Here is a 27508-nt window from a genome sequence, read left to right on the forward strand (position 1 = left end):
CAGCGCAGCATGAAAATGACCTCCCTTCACTTCTGCCTCCACATACTACATTAGACCATCTAACAGTGGAAATAAACGTAAATCTAGAATCCTAGGAGCAGGGGAACCTGGGAAACGGTGTTTTTAATTTTACAGTCTCTGAGGCACAGGAAGACACATACGAGCTTGAGATGGACACCAAGTGACAACACGCGGCATCTACCACACAGCACAAAGGAAATCACACATCGTATTAAGGGATACACATCTTATTATGGAAAAGTTCCTCTCAGGAGAGACAGTGTTTGCTCATTGGTTGTTTGTTTTCAAACAAAGACCCAAAGGGCATTTTAGTCCCTAGGAAAAGAAAGTTTTTCCTCATACAAACTGCTGAGGGAAATTTCTCCCATGGGGGCATTCCGTGGAGGACACTGCATGAACCAGCATGCAGTGTCTTCACCAGAAACCTCACAGCAGACACAGAGGAGGCATTCATGTGCTGGTCCTTAAGTTGCCTTTGCTAAAATCAAAAGTATGACATGGACATGGAATCAGGGACCTCACTTGTCCACATAGCTGTCATTAGACTGTCTGACTCTCAGGCTGGTCACTTTCAAACTGTGCTCCAGAGCCTGCAGGTTCACAGAGGAGCCCGGGGACTCTCGGGCCCCTCTCCCAGAATAGCCAGAGTTTTATCTGTCCTATCTCAAGTCCACATAAAATTCCCTTTGAAGAAAACGGTTTAATTGCTTTCAAAATTTTCTGAAAATTAATCTTTGCTCATTTCTCATAAAAGTTACTTCTTACAACCAGTTTGTGATAGGAGCCAAACTGCAGACAATGTGAAAACCGACACTGGCCCACACAAGACCAGAATTCTGTTCAGCTGACCAAGACGGATTCAAAAGCTCTCGAGAGGCCCACGAGAGCCAATTCTGAGGTGGCCTTTTCCAGATGCCAAAGTCTGGGTGTTTTTCTTCACCACTGCCCACAGAACCCACGTCCAGGCTAGGACCACGACACAAAATAAACTGTAGAATCTCCGGGTACAGAAGGAACTTGGAGGTCCTCCAGCCCAATACCCTCAACTTGACAGGTGAGAAAACTGAAGTCTAGAGGGAGGAAGGGGCTGGTGAGCCACAGAGCCAGGTGCTCCCTCCCCCACCCAACTCCTTTTTGTGGGCACTTACACCTATCTGCTCCTGCCAGTTCTATATTTAATCATGTCTTGCCTGCATCTGCAACTCCGTTAGAATGAAAACGCACACCTCACAATGCTAGCAGTGTTCTCCTGCAGGCCACTGAGCATTTACTAGAGATCAGCGATTCCAAGAAAACTGCGGCAAATAAACATCTCCATCAATCATAGGAGCAGCTGTCTGAATGACTCTGAATTGAGGGATAAAACGCCTCCAGCTACCTTTTGCCCTTCCAGAAAAGAATCTACCACCTTTGTTTCTCTCCCCGCTTCTTAGGCAGAACTCCTGGTCTCCATTCCCAAAACAAAGCCTGCCAGATGAGGTTCAGCTGTCAACTTATCCAGCAAAAACAGCTGAATCTGGTTCAGCAGGAAGAGGAACAGCAGCCCCCAGTGAAGCGAAGCCCAGGTACAGCCTGGATCTTTCCATTTAGGCCAAGATCTGCCTCCCATTTCTTCAGCTGACTGGTAGCTAGAAGCCAAGTCAGGATGTAGGCACAGGGTGGAAGGCACTTTCTGAAAGGCCCAGGAGACCAGAAGAGTGAGGAGAGCCTGCTAGAGGAGTCCCATAAGTTGAGGGCTTTCACGCTTCTTCTCACCGGTTACGGCTTATATTTGGCCAAACACAATCAGTCACTTTGGGTGGAGTGCCTTTGAAGTTGAACTGTTCTCCCCTCACCAGGCTTTCTTCTCTAGTCTCGCTGGTTTCTTCCACAGTCCCAGCAGCCTCCCATCTCAGAGGCCTAACCTCAGTCAAGTCCTGCTGACCCTTCCTACATGATGATTTTCATGTATGTCTCCTGGGGTGCCATCCTGGTCTCTCACACCATCCTCTCCAGCCTGGAACTTACAGGGGCCCCCAGAATGGGTCCCTCCAGTTGATCTCTCCAATCCTCACACAAATGGCCACATTCTCTTCCTCACACTCCTTTGCATGTGATCCTTGCTCATCAACTTGCAATGTTGCCCAAGGTAATGAGCTGAAACTTCAAGGCCCCCCATAACTGGGCTGCCAACCAAATTTCCAGAATCGTGTCCCTATTATGGGCACACTTGCACGGGTGTGTATACACACACACACATTCACAGAGCTTTTGATTAAGCCAGAATGACGTCCCCACTGTTCCTAGGAAATGTTCCATGGATTCCTGTCATTGTGCCATTGTTCCCACCACTTCCCCAGCCTGGCACTCCCTCCCCCATAATGTGAACTAAGTCCCTCTCATCCTTTCCACCTTCCCTCCTCCTTCCACCTTCCAGGTCTGCAGAGAGCGGTGCCCATTCTGACTGCACACCTGATTTGTCCTGTGCACCAACCATACTAACACAGCCTGCAAACAACTGGCAAGTCAGAGCATATGTCATTACTGACGTTAGCAGAGCCTGCACGCGAAGAGCTGGAAGAGCCATCTCCCCAAGTCCACGCAGCAGTGGGTAGTTGCAGTACAACTCGCCTGGTCTCCAGCCCACTCCAGCCCTCTGCTGGGACCCCTGCAAAGCCAGAGGCAGAGGAGCTGGAAGGAGAAGGAGGAGGTAGGGGGAGGGTGGGGGAGAAGCAGTGAGTAATGGTCGGCTCCCCCAGTCAGCCAGAAAAAAATAGGGCAAGCTCAGCTTGCGGAAGCACCCAGCACAGCACCCGCCACGTGATCAGCCAGAGGCGGAGACCGCGCAGGGGGCCTCTTCCTATAAACAAGCCCATTGCCTTGTGGTAAAAACACGAGGGGGCAGTGTTTCTGGTTTCCTGGAAGGCAGCCCGGAGGCCACGGCCATTTTTGCATCTTTTTGCGTTATCACATTGACTTGGGGGAGTTGGACACAGTTTGTTGGGCTGTATAGGAAAACACAGTAGCCAAGCCTTCCAAACAGGGCGCTTTTGTCCACAGCTGACACCCTGGCCGGGAGCCCAGCTCAGCCTCAGGGAAGATTTAGGTCAGAAGGAAAGTGGCGGGGTGGGGGGTAGGGGGGTGGCTGCAGCCTTAGTATCTGGCCTAGCAAGATGGAGACGGTTCCCACGGTCACACCTGTGCTCCTCCGGCAGGCGCATGGGGCGGCTGGCCTTTCCTCCGCCAGCACTGCGCACTCATAGGAGGAGATGTGGGTAGGCCGCATCAGCCCTGCAAAAGAGCTATTTGGCAAATGCCCATTGTGCTGGAAATTCCCCATTTTGCCATTTCGTTCATTTGCCCCCACTTCCCAGTTAGCTCAAGTCAGAAGCTCTTCTCTTACCTGATTGGAGTGTGCAGACCTGTGAGAAGGAGGAATTGTGACCCAAGAGAAGCTTCCGGTCAGCTGCGGAGGTGGCCAGGGAGCCGGAAACCATTTCCAAAGCAAGTAAGCTTCAAGAGGCAAAAAAGCACGTCGTCCTGAGTCACGGAGACTTTGAGGGCTGTGCCTGCTTTATAGGAAGTTCATTTTCCACAGTGTTTTCCCCATTCATAGGGGGAGTTTTAGAGGACCTGCCCTTTAACCACTTGCTGCCATGTTCCCCCTGAAACACCCTTTCAAAAAGGCTCCTTTTCACGGGGATCAGCCCCAGAACCTATCCCGAAGTTCTTGTCGCCCATGCGCATTTATGGGGTTGGCAAATAGGCTTCAGGTGCCCGCATCTTTTGTTAAAAAAGGGTCACCTGCCTAGGCCTGGCGCCTAGCTGCATTGCGAAGCTCGCTTGCTGGCCTCGCCCGCCATCTTCTGGACGAAGGTAGAACTGCTGCCAGCGAAACGCTATTTGGACAGAAGATGCTTCAGGGCAAACTTGAAAACCAACCAAGGAGGGCCCATGAAAAAGAACTACTCTTGAATTCCCAGAAAACTGTCACGGACTTCATTTTCAACAGCAAAGATGCGTGTAAAGATGCATCTCTTTGTTGTTGTTTTTTTAATCATTCCCAGTGTGTCTTGCCTCACTTATCACCAAACAAGCATGCATTTGAACCCCGGCTATGAGCCAGAGGCCATGCTAGGTGCTGGGGGCAGATGAATCACACAGTCTCTGTTTTAAAAGAAAGCCTGGAGTCTTTTCGTAGGAACCTAAATCTTCTCCTTAAAATTCAATTTAGAAAATAAAAAGTCTGGAGTCTCTTTGGACAAACCAAAAATTTCTCTATAAGATTAATTAAAAAAAAAAAGACACCTAAAGTCCAGAGGCTCAGAAACCTGTGACCCAAGGGTAACATTGCAATGTGATCAGTGCCACTAGGGGGTGTCCCATGTGCCCTCAGGCCTGGGAAGGAAGAAGTCTGCCTGGGGCAGAAAGGGAAATTGTCCAAGGGGAACAGACAAGGTGACATTTGACTGGTGGTGAGCAACCAGTCCATTCTGAAGGAGATCAGCCCTGGGATTTCTTTGGAAGGAATGATGCTAAAGCTGAAAAACTCCAGTACTTTGGCCACCTCATTCGAAGAGTTGACTCATTGGAAAAGACTCTGATGCTGGGAGGGATTGGGGGCAGGAGGAGAAGGGGACGACAGAGGATGAGATGGCTGGATGGCATCACCGACTCGATGGACGTGAGTCTGAGTGAACTCCGGGAGTTGGTGATGGACAGGGAGGCCTGGCGTGCTGCAATTCATGGGGTCGCAAAGAGTCAGACACGACTGACTGAGTGACTGAACTAAACTGAACTGAGCAGCCAAAAAGGGAGGGCAGGGAAGGCTCAAGTTAGTCTCATAGAGTCATGGGCCACTCCCTGCCTTCCTCCCCTTTCCATAGTGGCCAGCAACATTGTTAGCAGATGGGAACATTGTTAGCAACTGGTCAGCGGGAAACTTGGAGAGTGTTGAACATGGGTGGGAACCTTGGAGAGTCTAGAGAAGGTGGAGAGGTGAAAGGTTATGGGATCTTTTTGAAGATGATTTGGGGGAGGGGGTGCTGCAGAGCCGCTGGTTCCGCCCACAGGTGTGGGGCAGACAGTAAATGCTGTGGCCAAGAGGAAGTAAAACACCAGACTTGGGAGTAAAAGGAAACTGGGTTTGGATCTCAACTTGGCTGCGTCACAGCTGTGTGACATGGGCAAACCACTTAACTTTTCTGAGCTGCGGTTTCTTCACGCATAAACAGGAGTGATGGTAACAGTCTCTGCTGAGGGGAGTTCAGTGAGGCAATGCCTGTGGGGCCCTAGCCCAAGGCCTGTAAGTGACTGGCTGGGGAGGCCTCGGGGCATGATACTGAGGACCCAGTTTGGGTCTTCTGTAGAGCTCTGTGTCCACTTGTTCCCAGAGGCACCCACACCTCTCAGGCATCTTCCAAATAGGGTTGGCACACCTCATGAGATATACTTGTGCTAAAACACGATTACTTATTTAGCTTTGTTGTCGTTCAGTCACTAAGATGTGTCCAGCTCTTTGTGGCCCCATGCACTGCAGCAGCAGAGCACCCGGCTCCTCTGTCCTCCAGTATCTCCTGGAGTTTGCTCAAACTCATGTCCACTGAGTCAGTGATTTTATTTAACCATCTCATCCTCTGCCACCGCTTTCTCCTCCTGCCCTCAGTCTTTCCCAGCATCAGGATATTTTCCAGTGAGTTGGCTCTTCGCATCAGGTGGCCAAAGTATTGGAGCTTTGCCATCAGTCCTAGCTGGTCTCCTGTATTTTTAGTGGCTAAATCTGCTTCCAATCCCCCTGGGGGATGAGCCAAGGTAGTAGCCAAGATAGATAATGGAAGTAGTTTGACGCTGCTGTGGAAACCCGTGGAAGCTGCTGGGAACTCAGGCACACCAGAGTCAGAGACTTTCAGGCAGCTTCTGCAGGTCAAAGCTCATTTCAGCCCACCCTCTAATAGTGAGCCAGCATCCCTAAGGTGGGGTCCCTTGAGTTTTGTAGGCTGTTAGTTCTAAGAGCAGGAAACACGGAGCGCACAAGGCAAAGTGAGTCTAGAGCAAATAAATTTGCAGGTTAAACAGATTCCTTCATGGCTAGACCTTTATTATGCTGATGTGAACTGGGAGTTTCTAGAAGGGAAGGGGGAGAAGGTTTGCAGTGCTTCCCAGGTCCCATCTGGTCCTGGGAACTTGATCTTCACACGCATCCCTTAGTCTTGGCTTTCCAGGAAATGCTGCTCAAAGATGACACCTGAAAGCAAAAATTACATCAAAAACGCCTGTAAACCATGGGTGAGACACAGGTGCTAAGCAGTCCCTGTCAGAGTGAACCGTTTTTGATCCTGCCAGCAATGCAAGTGGCTACTCACCAGCAGAGACACCATAGCCATGGCCCACATGTGGGTTTTTAGGGAGCCTCCCACTGTGAATGCTGGGATTTTAAGCTGATGGGGGCTTTGTCATCTTGTGGCACAGCATGGAATTTTCAGGGGCCTTCCCCAAACTCCCAGCCATCTCTTCCATTATTCTGCTTCTGCACCTAAATTCCATCATCGGCGTGTGGAGGCCTTGACATTAGTTCAAGTGCAAATATGCCTAGGAGATGCTCCGGAGCCTCCGTCAGCCACCACCACAAGGTGTGAGTCAGTAGATGTGACCCCTCTCAAGTGACAGGTGGCACCTTTGTTTTCTGGGCTGGGAAGTTACTCTGAGGCTCAGAGCAGGTATTCAAGCTTGGGGTGTGGGGGCCAGGGGGAGCTGACCTGAGCCGTCAGAGGGGAGCCAGGGCCCTGCTAGGGCCAGCAGAGAAGAATCACAATCTAAGCTCCTTCAGAATTTGCCAAGCCCACAACTTACCTGCTGCTGCTGCTGCTGCTAAGTCGCTTCAGTCGTGTCTGACTCTGTGCGACCCAATAGACGGCAGCCCACCAGGCTCCCCCGTCCCTGGGATTCTCCAGGCAAGTACACTGGAGTGGGTTGCCATTTCCTTCTCCAATGCATGAAAGTGAAAAGTGAAAGTGAAGTCGCGCAGTCGTGTCGGACTCTTAGCGATCCCATGGACTGCAGCCTACGAGGCTCCTCCATCCATGGGATTTTCCAGGCAAGAGTACTAGAGTGGGGTGCCATTGCCTTCTCTGACAGCTTACCTGGAACCCTGTAAAAATCTAAACACTGGCCTGAAATGACATCTCCTCACTCACAGCAAGAGGCCCCTAATCCTTTCCCACAGGTTTGACTCCCCTCTGGAGACTTCCGTCTCTCCAGAGGCCTCTAGTCCCAGTGAGATGACATAGCATTTATAGGCATAGGTCACACTCAGGTCCAGGCCTGCTCTAACCTAGCCCCCAGTTCTGGAAACCCAGCCACCTGCTACCCCAGGTCCAAGACCTGAGTGCTTTGGTCCTGCCCCATCACCTTATTTTCTAAGCCCAGAAATTGATTCACGGCCACATTCACCCCTTCTGGTATCTTAATTTTCTGCCTGTCATTCCACTTTGGGACCTGCAACCCTGTAGCCCTTCACCCCCGCAAGGATTGGGGGTTGTACCCTAGGGCCCAGGACAAAGCCAGACGCTGCTATAATAGTTGTCCTATGCCTCCTCCTACTGGATGGCTCCCGACTCCTTCCTGCTAGAGGTCTCATGGACAAAGACCCAACCCCTCCTCCCCCCCGCAATGGCTCCTTCCTTTGCTGGTCTCATTCCCATGGTTCTGTTTATAATCAATTGATGTTGATTATATGACATGTTCTGCCCACCTTACTCTCCCCTCTGGAACACAGACTCCACAGCCAGTTCTGGAGATCCAGGTTGCCATCAGGAGTTTTTTCGAGCTGGAATGCCTCCCAGGGGACTTGTGGATTTAGCTTTTCTGGGGTGACATGAGAATTCTGCAAATTCTCCAGGAGCAAGAACCTCCGGAAAAACTCCTAGGCTGAAAGCTGCCCCGTAAGGACAAGCTGGACCACAAGGGGGCAATGTCGGCCAACGGTGCTTCACTGAATTAAGGTCTCCTTCCTCTTGTAGCGGTGAGGGAAGGATAGAACATTCTTTATGGGAATAAGTTTTTTCACAAAATGAAAAAGGAGTGTCTGATGAAACATTCAAGGCTTTTGGGGGGCTACTTCAGCATTAGCATAGGGGAGACGTTCCATACCGCATTCAGGACATTCTAGAATACCAGCTCAGGACAGGTGTAATAGCAGCTGTACCATCTTGCTCCTAGCTCACCTGTGGTAATGTGGGCACAAGGATAATAGGCCTATATGAAGCAGGACAGGTTTCATGGCCCCAGTGCTTATGCGCAGAAACTGCATTCCTGGAGGATTCCAATAACTTGCCAGGGTCTTGGCTTAGCCAATGGCAGAGCTGGACCCAGGACCCCAGGACCTCAATCCCTGGGTCAGAAGATTTTCCACGGTTCTCCACTGGGCCCTTCCTGCCACCCCAGAGGAGTTATTCAGAAATTGGTTGAATTTTCAGCCTCAGGGCTGAAAGCCCCTGAGGCCCAAGCTGGAGGGTCTCCACGCCCCGTTTCCAGCTCTGAACAATGCAAGTCCAGAATTTCACCCTTATGCCAATTCTTCATTGGAGTAGGCCTCCCATCAGGAGCTTCCACCTGGTTAGAGCATAAGGGCACCTGTATTCAGGCTTCACCACTGGTGGGCTTTGCTTCAGTAAGCCTAGTATGTAAACAGCCATTGGATTTATAGAAATAAGAGATTGGGAGGGAAGCAGCTTTGTGAAATGATACATATAATTCTTTTAGATAACAAGGTTCCCACACCCATCACCGTACTTCCCAGGCATTTAATTTATATCCACTTTTGTGGGGATTCATCTGCTGCTAATTTACTCATATCACAGTAGAGAGATCAAACAAAGAAAGTGGTAAGAAGTGAGGCCTCTGGTTCTCCTTGGAGGGTGTAAGGACAAAAAGGAGAAAATGCAGCTCCTTGACCCTCTGGCCTGCCACTCTGGCCTACCCTCTGGCCTACCTACCTCCCACTCACTAGCCAGAAGGGAGCCACAGCCTGATCAGGGCCATCAGCTACACTGACCCTTTACTGCCCCTGCTGTGAGTGAGACAGCATGTCTTGCCCTCATCCTCTTCTAGAAGGAAAATGACACAAGCACCAGGTCACTTAACACAAGGCAGCTAGAGATTCACAAAGGACACAGTTTCACAGGTGGCAGTAGCTGGGATAGGCCTTGAAGTCTGGAGGGACTTTCATAGGTAGAGATAAAGGAGACAGGGTTTTGTAGGCTGAGAAAACTGCCAGCAAAAAGTCAGGAAGGTATGTGAACTTGAGTGTGCCTAGGGGATGTCAAGAAGCATTGTCCCTCTCCAATTAGATCACATGCTCCACAAAGGTGAAAAGTACATATGATGAGCCTCGGTATCCAGCACAGGGTCATGAACCTGGAAGGGGCTTGTGAAGTATCATTTTGGGTGAACTTCTCAAAAGGCAGCACCTTCCCCTGGGGTACTGAGGCAGCTGTGTTGTCAGCAAACTGAATTCCTGGCACCTACATGCTATGTCAGTTATCAATTTATTGCCTCTCAACTGTAAATCCACCCTTATTTCCCAGCTCCTGATCCTGAAGCAAAGCCCTGTAAGCATCTCTCTTGCCAGCCCCTGATATTAAGCTTTGTCAGCAGAGGGCGCTGCGGAGACATCATACTGTTCATGGGGTTCTCAAGGCAAGAAGACTGAAGTGGTCGGCCATTCCCTTCTCCAGTGGACCATATTTTGTCAGAACTCTCCAACATGACCCGTCAGTCTTGGGTGGCCCTACATGGCATGGCTCACAGCTTCATTGAATTAGACAAGGCTGTGGTCCATGTGATCAGATTGGCTAGTTTTCTGTGATTGTGGTTTTCAGTCTGTCTGCCCTCTGATGGAGAAGGATAAGAGGCTTATGGAAGCTTCCTGATGGGAGAGACTGACTAAGGGGGAAACAGGGTCTTGCTCTGATGGGCGGGGCCATGCTCAATAATCTTTAATCCAATTTTCTGTTGGAGCTGGAATGTTAGGTCCATGAATCAAGGAAAATTAGAAGTGGTCAAACAAGAGATTGCAAGAACGTAGACATTTTAGGAATCAGCAAACTAAAATGGACTGGAATGGGTGAATTTAACTCAGATGACCATTATATCCACTACTGCGGGCAGGAATCCCTTATAAGAAATGGAGTAGCCATCATGGTCAACAAAAGAGTCCAAAATGCAGTACTTGGATGCAATCTCAAAAACAACAGAATGATCTCTGTTCGTTTACAAGGCAAACCATTCAATATCACAGTAATTCAAGTTTATGCCCCGACCAGTGATGCTGAAGAAGCTGAAGTCGAACGGTTCTATGAAGACCTACAAGACCTTTTAGAACTAACACCCAAAAAAGATGTCCTTTTCATCATAGGGGACTGGAATGCAAAAGTAGGAAGTCAAGAAACACCTACAGTAACAGGCAAATTTGGCCTTGGAGTAGAGAATGAAGCAGGGCAAAGGTTAATAGAGTTTTGCCAAGAGAACGCACTGGTCATAGCAAACACCCTCTTCCAACAACACAAGAGAAGACTCTACCCATGGACATCACCAGATGGTCACACCAAAATCAGATTATATTCTTTGCAGCCAAAGATGGAGAAGCTCTATACAGTCAGCAAAAACAAGACCAGGAGCTGACTGTGGCTCAGATCATGAGCTAGGGGAAGTCGCTCACTCGTGTCCGACTCTTTGCGACCCCATGGACTGTAGCCTACCAAGCTCCTCTGTCCATGGGATTTTCCAGGCAAGAGTACTTGAATGGGTTGCCATTTCCTTCTCCATTCCTTCCAGATCATGAACTCCTTATTGCCAAATTCAGACTTAAATTGAAGAAAGTAGGGAAAACCACTAGACCATTCAGGTATGACCTAAATCAAATCCTTACAATTATACAGTGGAAGTGAGAAATAGATTTAAGGGACTAGATCTGATAGACAGAGTGCCTGATGAACTATGGATAGAGGTTCATGACATTGCACAGAGACAGGGATCAAGACCATCCCCAAGAAAAAGAAATGCAAAAAAGCAAAATGGCTGCCTGAGGAGGCCTTACAAATAGCTGTGAAAAGAAGAGAAGCAAAGGAGAAAAGGAAAGATATACCCATTTGAATGCAGAGTTCCAAACAACAGCAAGGAGAGATAAGAAAGCCTTCCTCAGCGATCAATGCAAAGAAAGAGAGGAAAACAACAGAAAGGGAAAGACTAGAGATCTCTTCAAGAAAATTAGAGACACCAAGGGAACATTTCATGCAAAGATGGGCACAATAAAGGACAGAAATGGTAGGGACCTAACAAAAGCAGAAGGTATTAAGAAGAGGTGGCAAGAATGCACAGAAGAGCTGTACAAAAAAGATCTTCACAACCCAGATAATCACGATGGTGTGATCACTCACCTAGAGCCAGACATCCTGGAATGTGAAGTCAAGTGGGCCTTAGGAAACATCACTACGAACAAAACTAGTGGAGGTGATGGAATTCCAGTTGAGCTATTTCAAATTCTGAAAGATGATGCTGTGAAAGTACTGCACTCAATATGCCAGCAAATTTGGAAAACTCAGCAGTGGCCACAGGACTGGAAAAGGTCAGTTTTCATTCCAATCCCAAAGAAAGGCAATGCCAAAGAATGCTCAAACTACCACACAATTGCACTCATTTCACACACTAGTAAAGTAATGCTCAAAATTCTCCAAGCCAGGCTTCAGCAATACATGAACTGTGAACTTCCAGATGTTCAAGCTGGTTTTAGAAAAGGCAGAGGAACCAGAGATCAAAATGCCAACATCCACTGGATCATCAAAAAAGCAAGAGAGTTCCAGAAAAATATCTATTTCTGCTTTATTGACTATGCCAAAGCCTTTGACTGTGTGGTTCACAAGAAACTGTGGAAAATTCTGAAGAAGACTGGAATACCAGACCACCTGACCTGCCTCTTGAGAAATCTGTATGCAGATCAGGAAGCAACCGTTAGAGATGGATGTGGAACAACAGACTTGCTCCAAATAGGAAAAGGAGTACGTCAAGGCTGTATATTGTCACCCTGCTTATTTAACTTATATACAGAGTACATCATGAGAAATGCTGGGCTGGATGAAGCACAAGCTGGAATCAAGACTCCTGGGAGAAATATCAATAACCTCAGATATGCAGATGATACCACCCTTATGGCAGAAAGTGAAGAGGAACTAAAAAGCCTCTTGATGAGAGTGAAAGAGGAGAGTGAAAAAGTTGGCTTAAAGCCCAACATTCAGAAAACTAAGTTCATGGCATCTGGTCCCATCACTTCATGGCAAATAGATGGAGAAACAGTGGAAATAGTGGCAGACTTTATTTTGGGGAGGGGCTCCAAAATCACTGCAGAAGGCGCCGGCAGCCATGAAATTAAAAGATACTTGTGACTTGGAAGGAAAGTTATGATCAACCTAGACAGCATATTAAAAAGCAGAGACATTACTTTGCCAACAAAGGTCCATCTAGTCAAGTGGCAGTAGTCAAGTATGGGTGTGAGAGTTGGACTATAAAGAAAGCTGAGTGCTGAAGAATTGATGCTTTTGAACTGTGGTGTTGGAGAAGACTCTTGAGAGTCCCTTGGACTGCAAGGAGATCCAACAAGTCCATCCTAAAGGAGATCAGTCCTGAGTGTTCATCGTAAGGAGTGATGTTGAAGCTGAAACTCCAATACTTTGGCCACCTGATGCGAAGAGCTGACTCATTTGAAAAGACCCTGATGCTGGGAAAGATGAAGGCAGGAGGAGAAGGGGATGACAGAGGATCAAATGGTTGGTTGGCATCACTGACTCAATGGACATGAGTTTGGGTAAACTCTGGGAGCTGGTGATGGACAGGGAGGTGTGCTGCAGTCCATGGGATCGCAAAGAGTCGGACACAACTGAGTGACTGAACTGAACTGAGCTGAAGAGACATTAGAATAAGAAAGGGCTCCTCTCCTGGCTCTGGTGCTCTCTGCTTTCTTCTTCCTCTCTCAATGCTGGGCATGGTACTCATCTCCACAGAGTCTCAGGGGCATCTTAGGAGAAGCTTATCCCATAGGTTTCCTAGCTAAAGTTCTCCAATGACTTCCTGGAAAGTGTAACACCAGCTTCTAGGCAGCTTCCAGGTGAGATTTGTTGGCACCCCATGGTCAGTTTCCAGCTTGACCTTGACCTCAGTGAACAAGGCTCGATGACTCCAGCCACCTCCTCTCCAGCGAGATCTGAATCTCAGCCTCTAAGAGGCACCGCTCCCAAATTCATTCCTGTATTATTTAGAGTTGTCTTTACTCCTAAGTAGCCAATTCCCTGTCACTAGTTAATAATTCTTTACATTCTGCCTTCCCTGTTAGATTTTCTGTGTGGCTTCTGTCTTCTGATCAGGCCCTGACTGATAAAATGCTCATATAGATGCTGTGGGGCTGCACTCCTCAGGCCTAAAAGTCTTGTTATGGCCCAGTCTGCAGGCCAAAGAAAGAGCCTGGAAACAGAGACAGAGCTGTTAATATCAACGGTTTGTTGGATAAGGGATCTTACACTCCTGAAGTCAGGAAGGCTACCATTTATAGGTGGAATTGATGTCAGGTTGGTTCATCAGTTACCAGGGAGATCAGCTGCTGGGGTACAGCCCTCACAGCCCCTTTGGTTAACAAGCATCACGAGGGTGGACATTTCCCTTTAATAAGCAGGTGGACCTGTTCTGGACTAAGGATTAGAACAATCACTAGTTGGGACAAGAAGCAAACATGTAGGCAGTTACTGGTTAAGTTCCATGATTAGGAGGTTTGGATAGTCAGGTAAGGAGGGTGCAGGTAAAGCAGGGACTGGTGGACAAGGGGACATGCAGAGAGCAAGCCATACACACGCCTCCATATACATCCTGCCATACACCCTGGGGTCATGTGTCCCTACGTCAGATGCACCCAACAAATCCTCTGAGCATTTAGGTCTCCTCTTCCTCTTGCATACTCACTGTATATCAGCCAGGGTTCAGTCAGGAAAATAGAAACTGCTCTCAGTATTTCCAGCAGAAAGGGATTATAATACAGGGACTCTGGTGCTTAAGTCCAGGCTTTACCTGATCCTACCTGCATCACTACGGGCAGGCGACTAAGCCTTTCTGAAACTCAGTTACTACTTCTGTGAAGACAGAGATAATCATAGTACCTAACTCATAGGATTTCTCTGAAAAATTACACAGAATGACCCATGAAAAGTTCCCAGTACCTGGTAGCTGGTTAGTGCCCGATCATTGTAAACTATTGTTGGTGTTACTATTCAGTTCAGTTCAGCCGCTCAATCGCGTGCGACTCTTTGCGACCCCATGGACTGCAGCATGCCAGGCCTCCCTGTCCATCACCAACTCCTGTAGCTTACTCAAACTCATACAATCCTCTAAATGCTGTAGCACACCCGAGCTGAAATGTCTCAAAATCCCAGCCAGAAAGGGAAGAGGACATGTTGGCAGTTGGACATATGTCCCCAGTGGAAGTGAAGGCAACCCCAGATGGGAGAGGGGGCACAGAGGTGGGGGGATGGCATGTAGGATGGGTATGACCCAGTGGCTTAAAGATGCCTACCTGTCTTCAACTAGAACAGATTACACAGCCTAAACTTCCTTTCACCATATTGAGCAGACCTCTCTCTTCCAGACACTTTTTAAAAATTTTAACTGAAAACATAATATATGCACATTGCTTTTTAAAAAAAAAAAAAGTTTAAGAGTACAAAACGCTATACAGTTAGGAATATCTTTGTCCTATCCCAAATCCTCAATCCCTCCATCCCCCCACCTCAAGCACAACCATCAGGAACCAGTTTCTTTTATGGCTTTACAGGCATATTCTAGGCATCTACCAGTAATAATATGTTTTCCTATTTTTAATATACAGGAAAGCATTGCTTTTGCTTTTCCACTGAATAATATATCTTAGAGAGCATTCCATAATTGTGCTAATGCATCTACCTTATTTGTTATTTTTTTCTTTAGTCTTATTCTTTTAAAAATCTGCATAGTATTCTTGATCTGGATACAGCACTAACCAGATTGCTTCTAGGGGAAATTTAACTTTTTTCCAGTCTTTTGCTATTATAAGCAATGTTGTAATACACATCCATGTACACCCGTCTTTCTTTTATTTGAAGTAGAAAATCATCTTACCTCTTAGAGTTGGAGCCCCAAAGACCATCCTATGGTCTAGTATAAACACATCAGGGAAGGAGACGGGAAGCCCTCATTCCAGTCGTAGTTCAACCACTAACGTCGTCTGCACTCAGACACTGATCACTTCATCTCTCTGTGTGACTCAGGTTCCTTGCTTGTCAGGAAGCAATAATTACACCTGCTTTAAATGGCCTCATCAGGCATTCTGAGAATCAAATGAGATAATGGGCATGGAAGTCCGTGGGTGCCATACTAATATGCATACACATCTCTCATTGGGTTATTTGCCAAAACAATTGACACTTTACTATATGAATCTGTCCATCATCTTTCAACATGGTGCCTGCTGCACCCAATGGACCTTCTGAGGGAAACTGACCCCCCATTCATCCTCAGCTCCTGCTCAGGAGCCACCCAAGGCTGCACACTGTTCTGTATGGCCCTGCCTCCCCATCCCTCCACTGTTCCACTGCCTGCCCAGCTGGGCTGGACATCTTTCCAATCTACGGGCTGCCCAGCAGCTAGAATGAGAAGCTCTGCCCACATAGAGACAAAGCAGGTCATTCTGATTCCTGCTCTTGGGAAAGTCAACTAGGAAATCATGATGACTAAGACAGTTAAGACAAACACAACACTGACTGCATAGAGAGAGGCCATGCAGTCAGGGCTGTGAAGGGCTATTAGAAGCTCAAGTTACAATATGCTGAAATTGGGAGGAAGCAGAAACCTTACATACGTTAAAGCTATGAGATAGGGGAAAAAGTGAGAAAGGATGTTGATTAAAGTGACACAGAGAAGCAGAAACATCAGAGCCAGCCAAGTAACAATGACAAAGCACAGGAAGACCCAGCAGTGCTGGCTGCTGAAGGCAGCACCGTCCCCGGGGGCCCCCGTGTGATCCTGTCTCCTTGTTCCCTCAAGAGGCTTTACTATAGCCTCCTTTCCCCGGGCTCAGTGGAGGAGGCGAGATTCTTTTCATGGTGAAGAAGTGCCAAACCAACCCAAAGCTCATGAGAGCTATCTCCCCAGCTTCCTATAGAGTCCCCTAAGGACAGGTATGTGCAGTTCTTACCTTGGGACAGGGGAAATGAGAGTACATCTTGCTTGCTTGGAATATACTGCTTTGCTTAATGAATTCATGCAGTTTCTTGGAGGACAACCTCCTAGGGAAAGGGCAGGATGGAGAAGGGCAGACAGCACAAATGGAAAGACAAATGGATAATAATTATCAGCCAAGACTTTGCTCATGCTGATCCTCTTGCCCAAATCCTACCTACCCTTCATGTCACCTCTTCCACCAAACCTTCCCCAGCTGCTCCAATCAGAGCAGCACCAACCTTCTGGACTACAACAGGAGATTGCTTTATGGGCCCCAACTCTTCTTACTGCCTCATATCGACACTCTTTACACTATGTTCTTCACAGTTCTTCCCACTAAAAGGATGCAGTACATTTCCCCATCATTCGACTTTGAGTTTGGTCAAAGCCAAAGCCAATAGCATAAGATGGAAGTGATGGTATGCCAATTCCAAGACCTCTTGTACGTCTCCCATTGCCATGAAAAGAGCATGTCTAGGCCAGCCCACTAGCCCCAAGAAGAAGAAGAAGCTGCCTTGACCAAGCCCCCAGAGGAGCCTAGCCTAAATCAGTCAACTCTTAGATGTCTGAGTTAAATAAATGTTTATTGTTGTTACATCACTGAGATTTTATGGTTGTTTGATATACAACTGATACAACTACACTTACCACTTATTATACACTTGAGCACTTGGTGATTTTTAATAGCAGCTCATTATTCATATATAACTGTTTCTCTGGGCAGGTCTCTCCTAGTTAAGACCATCGGATTTAGCAAATGAAAACACAGGATCCCCAGTTACAATAAATTTGAATTTCAGATAAACAACAAAGAATTCTTTAATATGTCCCATGCAAGTTTCAGAACCTATTTATACTAAAAATTATTCATCTAAAATTCAAATTTAACTGGACACCCTTAAATAGATTTATGTGGCAATCCTACTCCTAGTGCTTGAGGCAGGATCAACATCTTACACAATAACTGTGAGCTAGTTCCATGGTCACCATCATAATTCTGGGAGAGGAAAGCCATGGTTCAGATAAAGATTTGCAACAGGGAGTCCCCTGGTGGCCTAGAGGTTAGTATTTTGGGCTTTCACTGTTGTGGCCTGGGTTCAATCCCTGGTTGGGGAACTAAGATACTGCAAGCTGCCTGGCATGGCCAAAAAACACCTTTCAAGAAGGTAGACGTTGAGCACTTTCTTCTCTCCAGTGACAAACCCTCCTGTAATAGAGATGGTGTGGTTGTCCTTTTCACAGCCCCTGTATAGGCAGGTACTGGGCAAAGACAGTAGCTTAGTTTCACATCAGTGCTACAGTGCAGCATAGCGCTTGGTCACTCAGTGGTGTCCATGTCCGACTCTTGCAACCCCATGGACTGAAGCCTACCAGGCTCCTCTGTCCATGGGATTTTTCAGGCAAGAGTACTGGAGTGGGTTGCCATTTCCTCCTCCAGGGGATCTTGCTGACCCAGGAATTGAACCCACGTCTTCTGTGTCTCCTGCATTGTAGGCAGGTTCTCTGCCCGCTGAGTCACTGGGAAAGCCACAGGGCAGGGGATTGGGCAAATCCTTATCCCTCCACAAATGAGCACACGGAACCTCAGAGATGTGAAATAACTTTCCCTTGGACATCCAGCTAAACACAGTAGCAAAGCTAGAATTCAAATGCAGCCCTTTCTCTCTCCATATGCAACCCTGCCTCCAACTACCAACAATGATTTTTGTCATTTCCACAAAACTGAAGACAACAAATATTCCCCGGCACCCAATCTCTTTTACTGTTCCCACCCAATGCATTCAAGGAAAAATTGAGGTTGTATCAGTTTGCTAGGACTGCCATAGCAAAGCACCATAGGGTGGCGTAAATGACAGTGGTTTATTTTCTCACAGTTCTGGAAGCTAGATGTCCAAGGTCAAGGTGTCAGCAGGGTTGGTTTCAGCTAAAGGCTGTGAGGGAAGGATCTGTCCCAGTCTTTTGATGGTTACTTTTCTGGGTCACCTTGACTGGGTCCTGGGATGCCCAAATATCTGATTAGACATTATTTCTGAGTATGTCTGTGAGGATGCTTCTGGAAGAGGATCAGTATTTGAATTGGTGGACTGGATAGAGCAGACTAGCCTGTTTCAGTGTGGATGGGCATCATCTCATCCTTTGAAGGCCTGAATGGAGAAAAAAGGCAGAGGAATGCTGAACTGATTCTCTGCCTGAGATATCAGTCTTGGACTGGGACTTACATCAGCAGCGCTCCTGGTTACTAGGCCTTCAGACTCAGGCTGGAAGTTATACATCAGCTTTCAGGAGTCTCCCACTTTCTGACAGCAGATCGTGCACTTCTCAGCTTCCATAATCACCTGAGCCCCTTCTTAATAAGTTCTATTTGAATGTATAAGATGGGGCTCTGGAGAGCTCTAATATGAGACCTCTCTCTTTGGTCTTCAGATGGCCATCTTCTCCCTCATCTTCACATCATCTCCTCAGGTGCACCTCTGTGTTTACATTTCCTCAGGCATACTGAATAAGACATCAGTCATACTGGATAAGGACCCACCCTAATGACCTCATTTAACATAATCACCTCTGTAAAGACCCTTATCTCTTCATGAAGTCACATTCTAAGGTACTGGGGGCTAGGACTTCAACATATGAGTGTGGGGGGTGAGAGGACAAAATCCAGCCCATAACAAGGTTTGTGGAGCTAATTGTGACTCATCTCAATACAGCCTGCATTTAAAAGAGGAACTTCAGGAGAAGAAACTTCAAATGATGGAATTCAGGGTTTCAAGTGGGGGAATTCTAGTTTTCAAAGTGGTCCCTAGGGGTGCTGAAGGCCCACCCTGTAGTTCTTCATAAAAGGCACCTCAAAGGTATCTCTGCTAAAGGGGCCCTAGCGACTGGTGGAATGTGGGTTATTATGAGGACAGACGATTGTGATGGCGGCTGGGCTGTGGAATCTTGTGAGGCCAAATGTTAATGCCTCAAAAAATGTCCTTTGGCCCCAACTGGCAGTGCTGTGGTTTTCTAGATGGCAACGGAGGATAGGGAAATGATGGAAGGCCGAGGGGCAGGGGAAAGTTGCCCAGCCTTCCCCAAGATGGCGCCTGATGACCCCATGTCTGAAGGAAAGCCAAGGGCTTCATTGGTAAGGAGGATGCCTCTTCCCACTGCCCCAGCCCGTCCCAGTGAGGGGAGGAAGTGCACAATGGGGACACCACAAGCTAGGGGCTGAGAGCTAGGAGATTCCAGAGAGCTACTAAGAGGGAGTGACATGCACCCTGTCCCCACACTGGCACCTGGCTGCATCCAGAGACCAGGTAGCCTTCACAACATTGTGAAGTCACCTGAAGTTGGCTTTGATACCCCCCCCCCCATCTATCTACCTCTCCACTTCCCAGGTGGCTCATCTGGTAAAGAATCCGCCCCCAATGCAGGAGACCTGGATTTGATCCCTGGGTTGGGAAGATCCCCTGGAGAGGGGAAAGGCTACCCACTCCAGTATTCTGGCCTGAAGAATTCCATGGACTCTATAGTCCATGGGGTCCCAAAGAGTCAGACTCGACTTTCACACACACACACATCTACCTCTCCATGGGTGGGGGGCTGGAGTGGCTTTCTTCCTCCTACAGATGGGGATCCGGGTCCTCCTATACAAAGGTACTCAATGCAGAGCCTAGGTTTCTTCCTCCCTCTGTAACCTCTAGACGACTGGGTATCTAACTGATCTCAAACTAGCTGTGGGGATGGGGTGAGTCACCTGCAAGCAGCGATTTGAAGATCATCAGGAAGACAGACTTCTACTCAATTCCCCACCACACCCACTTGCAAATTTAGGGCGTCATTCCCCTGTCAGTTTGCCCTCTCCTTCTTCTTAACTCTCAAGGTCCTGATAACTCCATGTAAGTTTCTCGTAAGAATGGAGTCAGATGCTTACAGTTCATAACACACTTTCAAGCACCCCCGGGGCACTGTGCCTGGGGCTGCGGGTGCACAGTAGGGTGGGAGGCGGGGCCGCCCCATACTGACTCCGCCCATCCCCTCATTTCCGCCTCCCCAGCCCCAGGAGGCAGACACCCCGAAGCCAGACTCCTCCTACGACTACCTGGAGGAGATGGAAACTTGTGAGGACGGAGCATGCCCGGGGCCACCTAAGGTACTGTCCTCCAAGGCCGGCCCCGCTGCCACTAAAGGACAGGCGGGCGATGGACCCGAACCCGCGGAGCTGTCCTCGGGCCCAGCCACGGCGGCGCCGGGGAGCCCAGTGCGCGAGCGCGACGCGGAGATGGAGCTGGAGAAGGTGCGCATGGAGTTTGAGCTCAAGCGGCTCAAGTACCTGCACGAGGAGAACGAGCGCCAGCGGCAGCACGAGGAGGTGATGGAGCAGCTGCAGCAGCAGGCGACGCCCCGCCTGGTAGGTGCCAGGTCCCGCCCGGAGGCCAAGGGTGCGGGTCACTAGGGGTGAGGGGAGCCCGTCGCTGACCTGCACAGGAAGCCTACTTTATCCATTTGGTGGCCGCGTGCCACCCTACCTCCGCTCACAGCTTTAGAGCTTCCATGTTAATTAAACTCAGATCCAGCTCTTCAAGGAAGGTTGGCCCCAGAACCACCTTGTCCACGGTTTTCCTCCTCAGGGAAAACTCAACATTTCCCCTCTGGCTGGATTCCCACCCCTCTCCTCTCTTCTCGGCATCTCTTAAAACAGGGTGCCTGGGCCTAGACTGCAGACACCCCCACTACCCCCCACCCTCCACGCCCCCCACCATGTCCCCTCCAATGCTCCCCCACCCCCAGCCCCGACGCCGGCCACTGCAGCCTGGCTGATGGATTTTGATAAAACCATCCCCCGCCCCACCACACACAAACACACACCTCCCCTGTTCAGGGCTGCATTTGTTCTATTGGATCACACTGCCTTGCTGTCAACTAAAACTTAGGTATCTTTTGGCAAGAAATGGGCCACTCCCCCCTAACCTAAACAGGGATAAGAAAGCCTGTGTGTGATTAAATGGGATGGGAAGTTCCTAACACTGTGGCTGGACCATCATAAGCACTAAATAATGAAAGATGTTATTGTTTAAAGCAGCACTGTCTGAGCTTTAAATCAGACAGTTCTAGGTTAAAATCCTGGCTCTGAAACATATGAATTCATGACACTGGGCAAATTACTGATCGTCTTTGAACCTTGGTCTGCTCATCTATAGGAGAAGGCAATGGCACCCCACTCCAGTACTCTTGCCTGGAAAATCCCATCGATGGAGGAGCCTGGTAGGCTGCAGTCCATGGGATTGCAAAGAGTCAGACACGACTGAGCATCTTCACTTTCACTTTTCACTTTCATGAATTGGAGAAGGAAATGGCAACCCACTCCAGTGTTCTTGCCTGGAGAATCCCAGGGACTGGGGAGCCTGATGGGCTGCCGTCTACGGGGTCGCACAGAGTCGAACACGACTGAAGTGACTTAGCAGCAGCAGCTGCTCATCTATAAGGCAATACCTACCTCATAGGATTGTGGGGAGGATTAAATGAAAGAATATATGTGAGGCACTCTGAAATGAGCCTGGCACATTGAGGTAAGCACTCAATAAATGTTAGCTATTACCATTTTTATGTACTCATGCAATTCACTTCTTGACCCAAATGCAACAACCTACGTTCATCACTTTTTACTTTTATTGGGATGTAATGTATTAGCTATGCTTCCCAGTTCTGAGTCATCCTCAGTTCTGAGAAACGTGCCTTCTGACTTTATCCAAGTCATTGCTATAATTGTTGAGGAGGATATGACCTAAAGTAAATACCACTAAAAGAGCTCCCTACAGGTTGGCAGTGTTCCATTAATCAGCACCCTTGAGTTACATTTTCTCCAGCTCACATTTCTCTACCTTGTCCAGAAAACTGTACTGAACACACAGTCAAATGGTTTCCCAGAATTAAGATATTACATGACAGCATTTCCCCAACTGACTGGTCCATGTTCTTTTTTAAAGAAAATTAGGTTGGCTTTGCATGATTTGCTCTCAATGAACACACGCTGGCCTCTTAACAATTATCTTTTGTTTTTCTTGCTCATGAAATACTTGCTTTTTAGTTTGAAAATCTTTCTCCTCGCTGGAGGAAATGGAAATCTTTATAGTCCTATCGCTCTCTGTCTTCCACTTAAAAAAAGAGACCATCGGAAGTGTTTTGAAAAGTCTAAAAGGTTTCACAAATGCACAGTTTGTTATCAAAATCACAAATGTCAGTCATTAGCCTGCAGACCACCAACAGTGGCAAAGAGCCCATGGACACAGAGCCGCACCAGGTCTGCAGAGAAACACAGTATCTGTCCAGCCCTCCACTCCCAGCCCAGAACACCGGGTTTCTTCCTCTGGTCTTCTGCCTTCCTTACCATTCATTTTAGAGGCGGCTTTACTGGAGTCATTTTCTGCCCTGCTCAGTTTTATTCAGTTTCCCTCACATTTTACGTAGTTGTTTCAACAGTATTGTGTCCAAAACCCCACCTTTAACAATATTTTACAAAAGCGTTTTGCTTCCTGTGCATTTCCTTGGAGAGTTGAGTTTATTTTTAAATTCCCAACTCTCTTTTTCTGGGTGGGTGGGTGAGTAGGTAGACAGTTGTTATTGTATTGAAAAATACCTCTGAATACGTTTCTAGTGAATTCAGAGCATTACCAACCCTGCTTACAAAAAATGTGGCATGAGTTGAAAAGATATTTTAAAGAATGAACCATAGGTGTGATGCCTTCTTAACTGCAGATCGTAATAGTTACATCAGCTTTTACTCCACTTCTATGTTACTGCTTTCTACAGTTTAAATGGGGATCTGTTTGACCTTAATCATATAGATCCTGGAAAAGAGCAACACACAGGCAGAATCAGCCAGACAGCTCAAACTGAGCCTCCCCCACACCCAAGAGCCCGAGGGTTTAGGGAGGCCCCATCCCCTATCTACTACCTGTCCACAGGAGAGACACACCCTGGGCTGAAGGACCGCAGCCTGTCCCGATGTGACACGCGCCAGCACCCAGAAAATCAGATACAGTCATTTGTGCCCAAGGGATGCTCTCTCATTGGGCCACCATCCAGCAAAAAAGGTGGGGCATCAGGGGAGACCTTCCAGGGAACTAGCCCAAGACCCAGTGTCCAGATCTGGGGATCTCTGAGTAGGAGAGAGACTGCCCACGTGTGGGACCCACAGGCTGCATGGAGCATACAGAGAAAGGAGGGCGGTGGCCTGACTCGGGAGGGCTAAGGCCAGGCTCAAGAAGTGAAAACTGATGAGTCCCCTCTGTGCCAGTAGCCTTGCCTGGAATTTTTCATTCTTGTCTCACTCCTCCTCCTCACCATCTTGTGAGGTGGGCACAATTACCCTCACCTTGGGTGAGGAAGACAGCCTGCCTAAGGTGATGTTCGGGAAGGGACAAGAGCAGGAAGGAAGCCCAGGCCCCGGCTGGTCGTTTCCACTCTCTTCTTTCCCCACAGTTCTCGGGAGGCCTCCAGGACCTCCTGCTTCCCCAGAACCAGTTCGCCATGTTCCTGTACTGCTTCATTTTCATACACATAATCTATGTCACCAAGGAGATGATCTTCTTTCTCTTCTCCAAGCACTACGTATTCTGCATTGCGGCCATTTTGCTCTGTTTGATTAAAACTTTATGGTCATACTTCCAAGTGCTTTCGCTCTCTCTCCATCACTCGGCACCGCCTTGCCTCACCTGTGCCCCCCTCCCCCAGTCAGAACTCGCTGTTAGGAAAGGTCTGCTGTCAAACATTTACACCTTAGTGTGAAGAAACGTGTTTAGGCCTTGTACTAAGCCTGAGTTCTCACTGTGGGTGAAGACGCTTTGTTTCCCAAGAAGAGGATTTCAGAAGGTAGTGGGTTAAGGAGGCATCTGTAGGGAGAAGGGGTTTAGAAAGCCTTTCCAGAACCACAGAAATTATACCATGACTGGGCTGACTTGGGATCCACTGAATCTGCTCATTTAGACAGATCTTGTCTGAAGTGTGGGGAGCTGAGGGAGGCTGGGAGGTAGGGCCCCAAAGAGGTCCACATCCCAGTTCCCATATGTCACCTTATGTGATTTAAAAAAAAAAAAAAAAAAGACTTTGGGATTAAATTAAGGCCTTGAAATGAAGAAGTGATCCTGGATTATCCAGATAAGCACAGTGTAATCAAAAGGGTTCTTATAAGAGGGAGGCAGGAGGGTGAGAGGCAGAGAACATGTGGCCATGGGAGCAGAGTGGGGAGTGATGTGGGACCACGAGCCAAGAAATGCAGGCAGCCTACAGAAGTTAGAAAAGGCAAGAACATGGGCTCTTTCCTAGAGTCACCAGAAAGGATGCAGCCCTGCCAAAGCCATCTTAAATTTCTGACCTCCAGAACTGTAAGAGAATAAATGAGTTGCTTTAAGCCATTGCATTTGTAACAATTTATGACAACAGCAAAACTAACACAGGAAACTAATACAAGAGCCAAAACTCTGTAAGCGCCTTCCAGCTCTGCAGACATGTCAAGAGGATATCACCGTGCCATTGGCAAGGGTCCATTTAACCCTGGCCTGAGCAGGACTGCACACAGTCCATCACACAGGCTCAGGGCCTGCCCTCAGCAACATGCAATTCAAGAATAGAGATGCTGAAGCTCCAGGGAGCCCGGGATGGGCCTATCGGGTATCCTAATCATTGAGCAGTGCAGGCCTGGGTGAGGTGGGGGCAAAATCTGGGCATACTCCGAGGGGCCTTGGGGAGGAGGCACTGATGTCTGATTAGAACCACAACAAGTGGAAAAGTAGAAGGAGGGGGGACAAAACCAAACAGGCCACACAGCCCAACCCTCAAATCACACACACACACATACACACAGCTAATAGCTGTCTACAATAGACAGGTACACAGATAAGCAGGCAGCAACAACTAAAAGGAACAGACTTTGGGCACTAGAGGGCTCACAGAGGGCACAAATGAAGTGGTCCAGTGTGTGTGTGTTCAACTCCCCTATCCCCTACATACACACACACACACACACACAGAGGAGGTTGTCAGCTGCCCGACCCCACCAGCCCCAGCTGAGAATGATGGCCAGTGCAGGAGACTTCAAGAATAACACAGCAAACTGAATGGACACAGCTGTGCAATCAGTCAAATCTTTTTTTTTTTTTTGGACCCCTCCTCTTCCTGGGCATGAGGCTCTGCTTTAAGAGGAACAAAAGAATACATTTCTGTCTTGTTGGGCTCTCTGAGTGATGCTGAGTGAAAATACATGAAAAGAGAAGACCACCCTGGGATTCAATGTCAGGACACATTATCATGGACCGAAGTGCAGACTTCTTGTTTTCCACCCCGTTCAGTGCATCCATTCCCATTTGTAGCTGCATGTGGCAGGTATTTACTTGAAGATAATAAAACTGTAATTTCTCATTAAAGTTTCAATAGAATTTTTTTGCTATGGGTCACTTCTCACAATCTCTTAATTTGATCTGGGTTTCTGGGGGGCAAGGATTGAGGCAAAAGAAGGAGAAGATCTTGCTTTATTGACTACACCAAAGCCTTTGAGTGTGTGAAAGTGAAGTCGCACAGTCGTGTCCGACTCTTGGTGATCCCATGGACTGTAGCCTACCAGGCTTCTCCGTCTATGGGATTCTCCAGGCAAGAATACTGGAGTGGGTTACCATTTTCCTCTCCCGGGGATCTTCCCAACCCAGGGATCGAACCCAGGTCTCCTGCATCGGAGGCAGACGCTTTAACCTCTGAGCCACCAGTGGATCACAACAAACTGTGGAAAATCCTTAAAGAGATGGGAATACCAGACCACGTTACCTGCCTCCTGAGAAATCTGTATGCAGGTCAAGAAGCAACATTAGAACCGGACATGGAACAGCAGACTGGTTGCAGATAGGAAAAGGAGTACATCAAGGCTGTACATTGTCACCCTGCTTATTTAACTTATATGCAGAGTACATCATGAGAAATGCCGGGCTGTGTGAAGCACAAGCTGGAATCAAGATTGCCAGGAGAAATATCAATAACCTCACATATGCAGATGACACCACCCTTATGGCAGAAAGCAAAGAAGAACTAAAGAGCTTCTTGATGAAGGTGAAAGAAGAGAGTGAAAAAGCTGGCTTAAAACTCAAAAAACTAAGATCATGGCATCTGGTCCCATCACTTCATGGCAAATAGATGGAGAAACAATGGAAACAGTGGCAGACTATTTTTTTGGGCTCCAAAATCACTGCAGGTGGTGACTGCACCCATGAAATTAAAAGACACTTACTCCTTGGAAGAAAAGCTATGACAAACCTAGATAGCATATTAAAAAGAAGAGACATTATTTTGCCAGCAAAGGTCCATCTAGTCAAAGCTATGGTTTTTCCAGTAATCATGTATGGATGTGAGAGTTGGACTACAAAGAAAGCTGAGCGCTGAAGAATTGATGCTTTTGAACTGTGGTGTTGGAGAAGACTCTTGAGAGTCCCTTGGACTGCAAGGAGATCAAACAGTCGATCCTAAAGGAAATCAGTCCTGTACATTCATTGGAAGGGCTGATTTTGAAGCTGAAACTCCAATACTTTGGCCACCTGATGTGAAGAACTGACTCATTGGAAAAGACCCTGATGCTGAGAAAGATTGAAGCCAGGAGGAAAAGGGGATGACAGAGGATGAGATGGTTGGATGGCTCATGGACTCAAGAGACATGACTTTGAGCAAGCTTGGGGAGATGGTGAAGGACAGAGAAGCCTGGTGTGCTGCGGTCCATGGGGTCACAAAGAGTAGGACACGACTGAGTGACTGAACTGAACTGAAGGAGGAAATCAGGATATCAAAAAGATTAAGGTCCAGATGTTTAATCTGCTAGAGCAAATAGAATTGAGAGTTTGGAAAAAAAACAAGTGCTATGATACCATTTATTTAATCAGCCTGTTGCCAGATAAAACTAGATTAAATGCACCCATTTTCCTATTAAATATTTAGAGAAAGACTGAATAAACTTTCAGCTGTTAGCATCTCTTCTCACCCTCTTAGCATTGGGCATGAAATCTCCCTTCTGTCCCTCCTCCTACTCTGATAGAAGACTGGAGCCAGTAAGAGAAGATGTGCCCTCAGTAAAAATGAGAGCAACTCATGGTCACTCCCCAAACTTGGTGTAGGCCTCCCAGTTCAATTGCAAAGCAGGAAATCAGAAGGAAGGGAGAGAGAAAAACGAAGAGAGATGCAAAGGATAGGAAAAAGGCACAGCCTG

General features: G+C 47.8%; 1 protein-coding gene and 3 long non-coding RNA genes across 4 annotated transcripts in view; 2 read left to right on the forward strand and 2 right to left on the reverse strand.

Moving 5' to 3' along the window:
• The window catches only part of LOC129623014 (uncharacterized), a 93769-nt gene extending 90014 nt beyond the window's left edge, over positions 1 to 3755 (reverse strand). The window contains exon 1 of the long non-coding RNA XR_008700250.1: positions 3404 to 3755. This is a non-coding gene — a long non-coding RNA (uncharacterized LOC129623014). The remainder of the gene's footprint in view (positions 1 to 3403) is intronic.
• On the forward strand, positions 1672 to 3474 carry LOC129623016 (uncharacterized). The gene is made up of 3 exons (XR_008700252.1): positions 1672 to 1968; positions 2438 to 2710; positions 3375 to 3474. It is a non-coding gene; the product is annotated as an uncharacterized LOC129623016 (long non-coding RNA).
• Positions 3756 to 6091: 2336 nt separating the features above from the next.
• LOC129622388 (uncharacterized) lies at positions 6092 to 18668 on the reverse strand. The gene is made up of 3 exons (XR_008699947.1): positions 18510 to 18668; positions 15190 to 15397; positions 6092 to 6244 (listed from the first exon to the last, which is right to left on the reverse strand). It is a non-coding gene; the product is annotated as an uncharacterized LOC129622388 (long non-coding RNA).
• A 578-nt stretch (positions 18669 to 19246) lies between these two features.
• On the forward strand, positions 19247 to 24341 carry TMEM247 (transmembrane protein 247). Its single transcript, XM_055539089.1, has 3 exons — positions 19247 to 19414; positions 20327 to 20680; positions 23752 to 24341. The coding sequence occupies exons 1-3, from the start codon at positions 19298 to 19300 to the stop codon at positions 24055 to 24057; spliced, it is 777 nt and encodes a 258-aa protein (XP_055395064.1). The 5' UTR covers positions 19247 to 19297; the 3' UTR covers positions 24058 to 24341.
• The last annotated feature ends 3167 nt before the right edge of the window (positions 24342 to 27508 follow it).

This window comes from Bubalus kerabau, chromosome 11 (assembly GCF_029407905.1).
Source record: "Bubalus kerabau isolate K-KA32 ecotype Philippines breed swamp buffalo chromosome 11, PCC_UOA_SB_1v2, whole genome shotgun sequence".
NCBI lineage: Eukaryota > Metazoa > Chordata > Mammalia > Artiodactyla > Bovidae > Bubalus > Bubalus kerabau.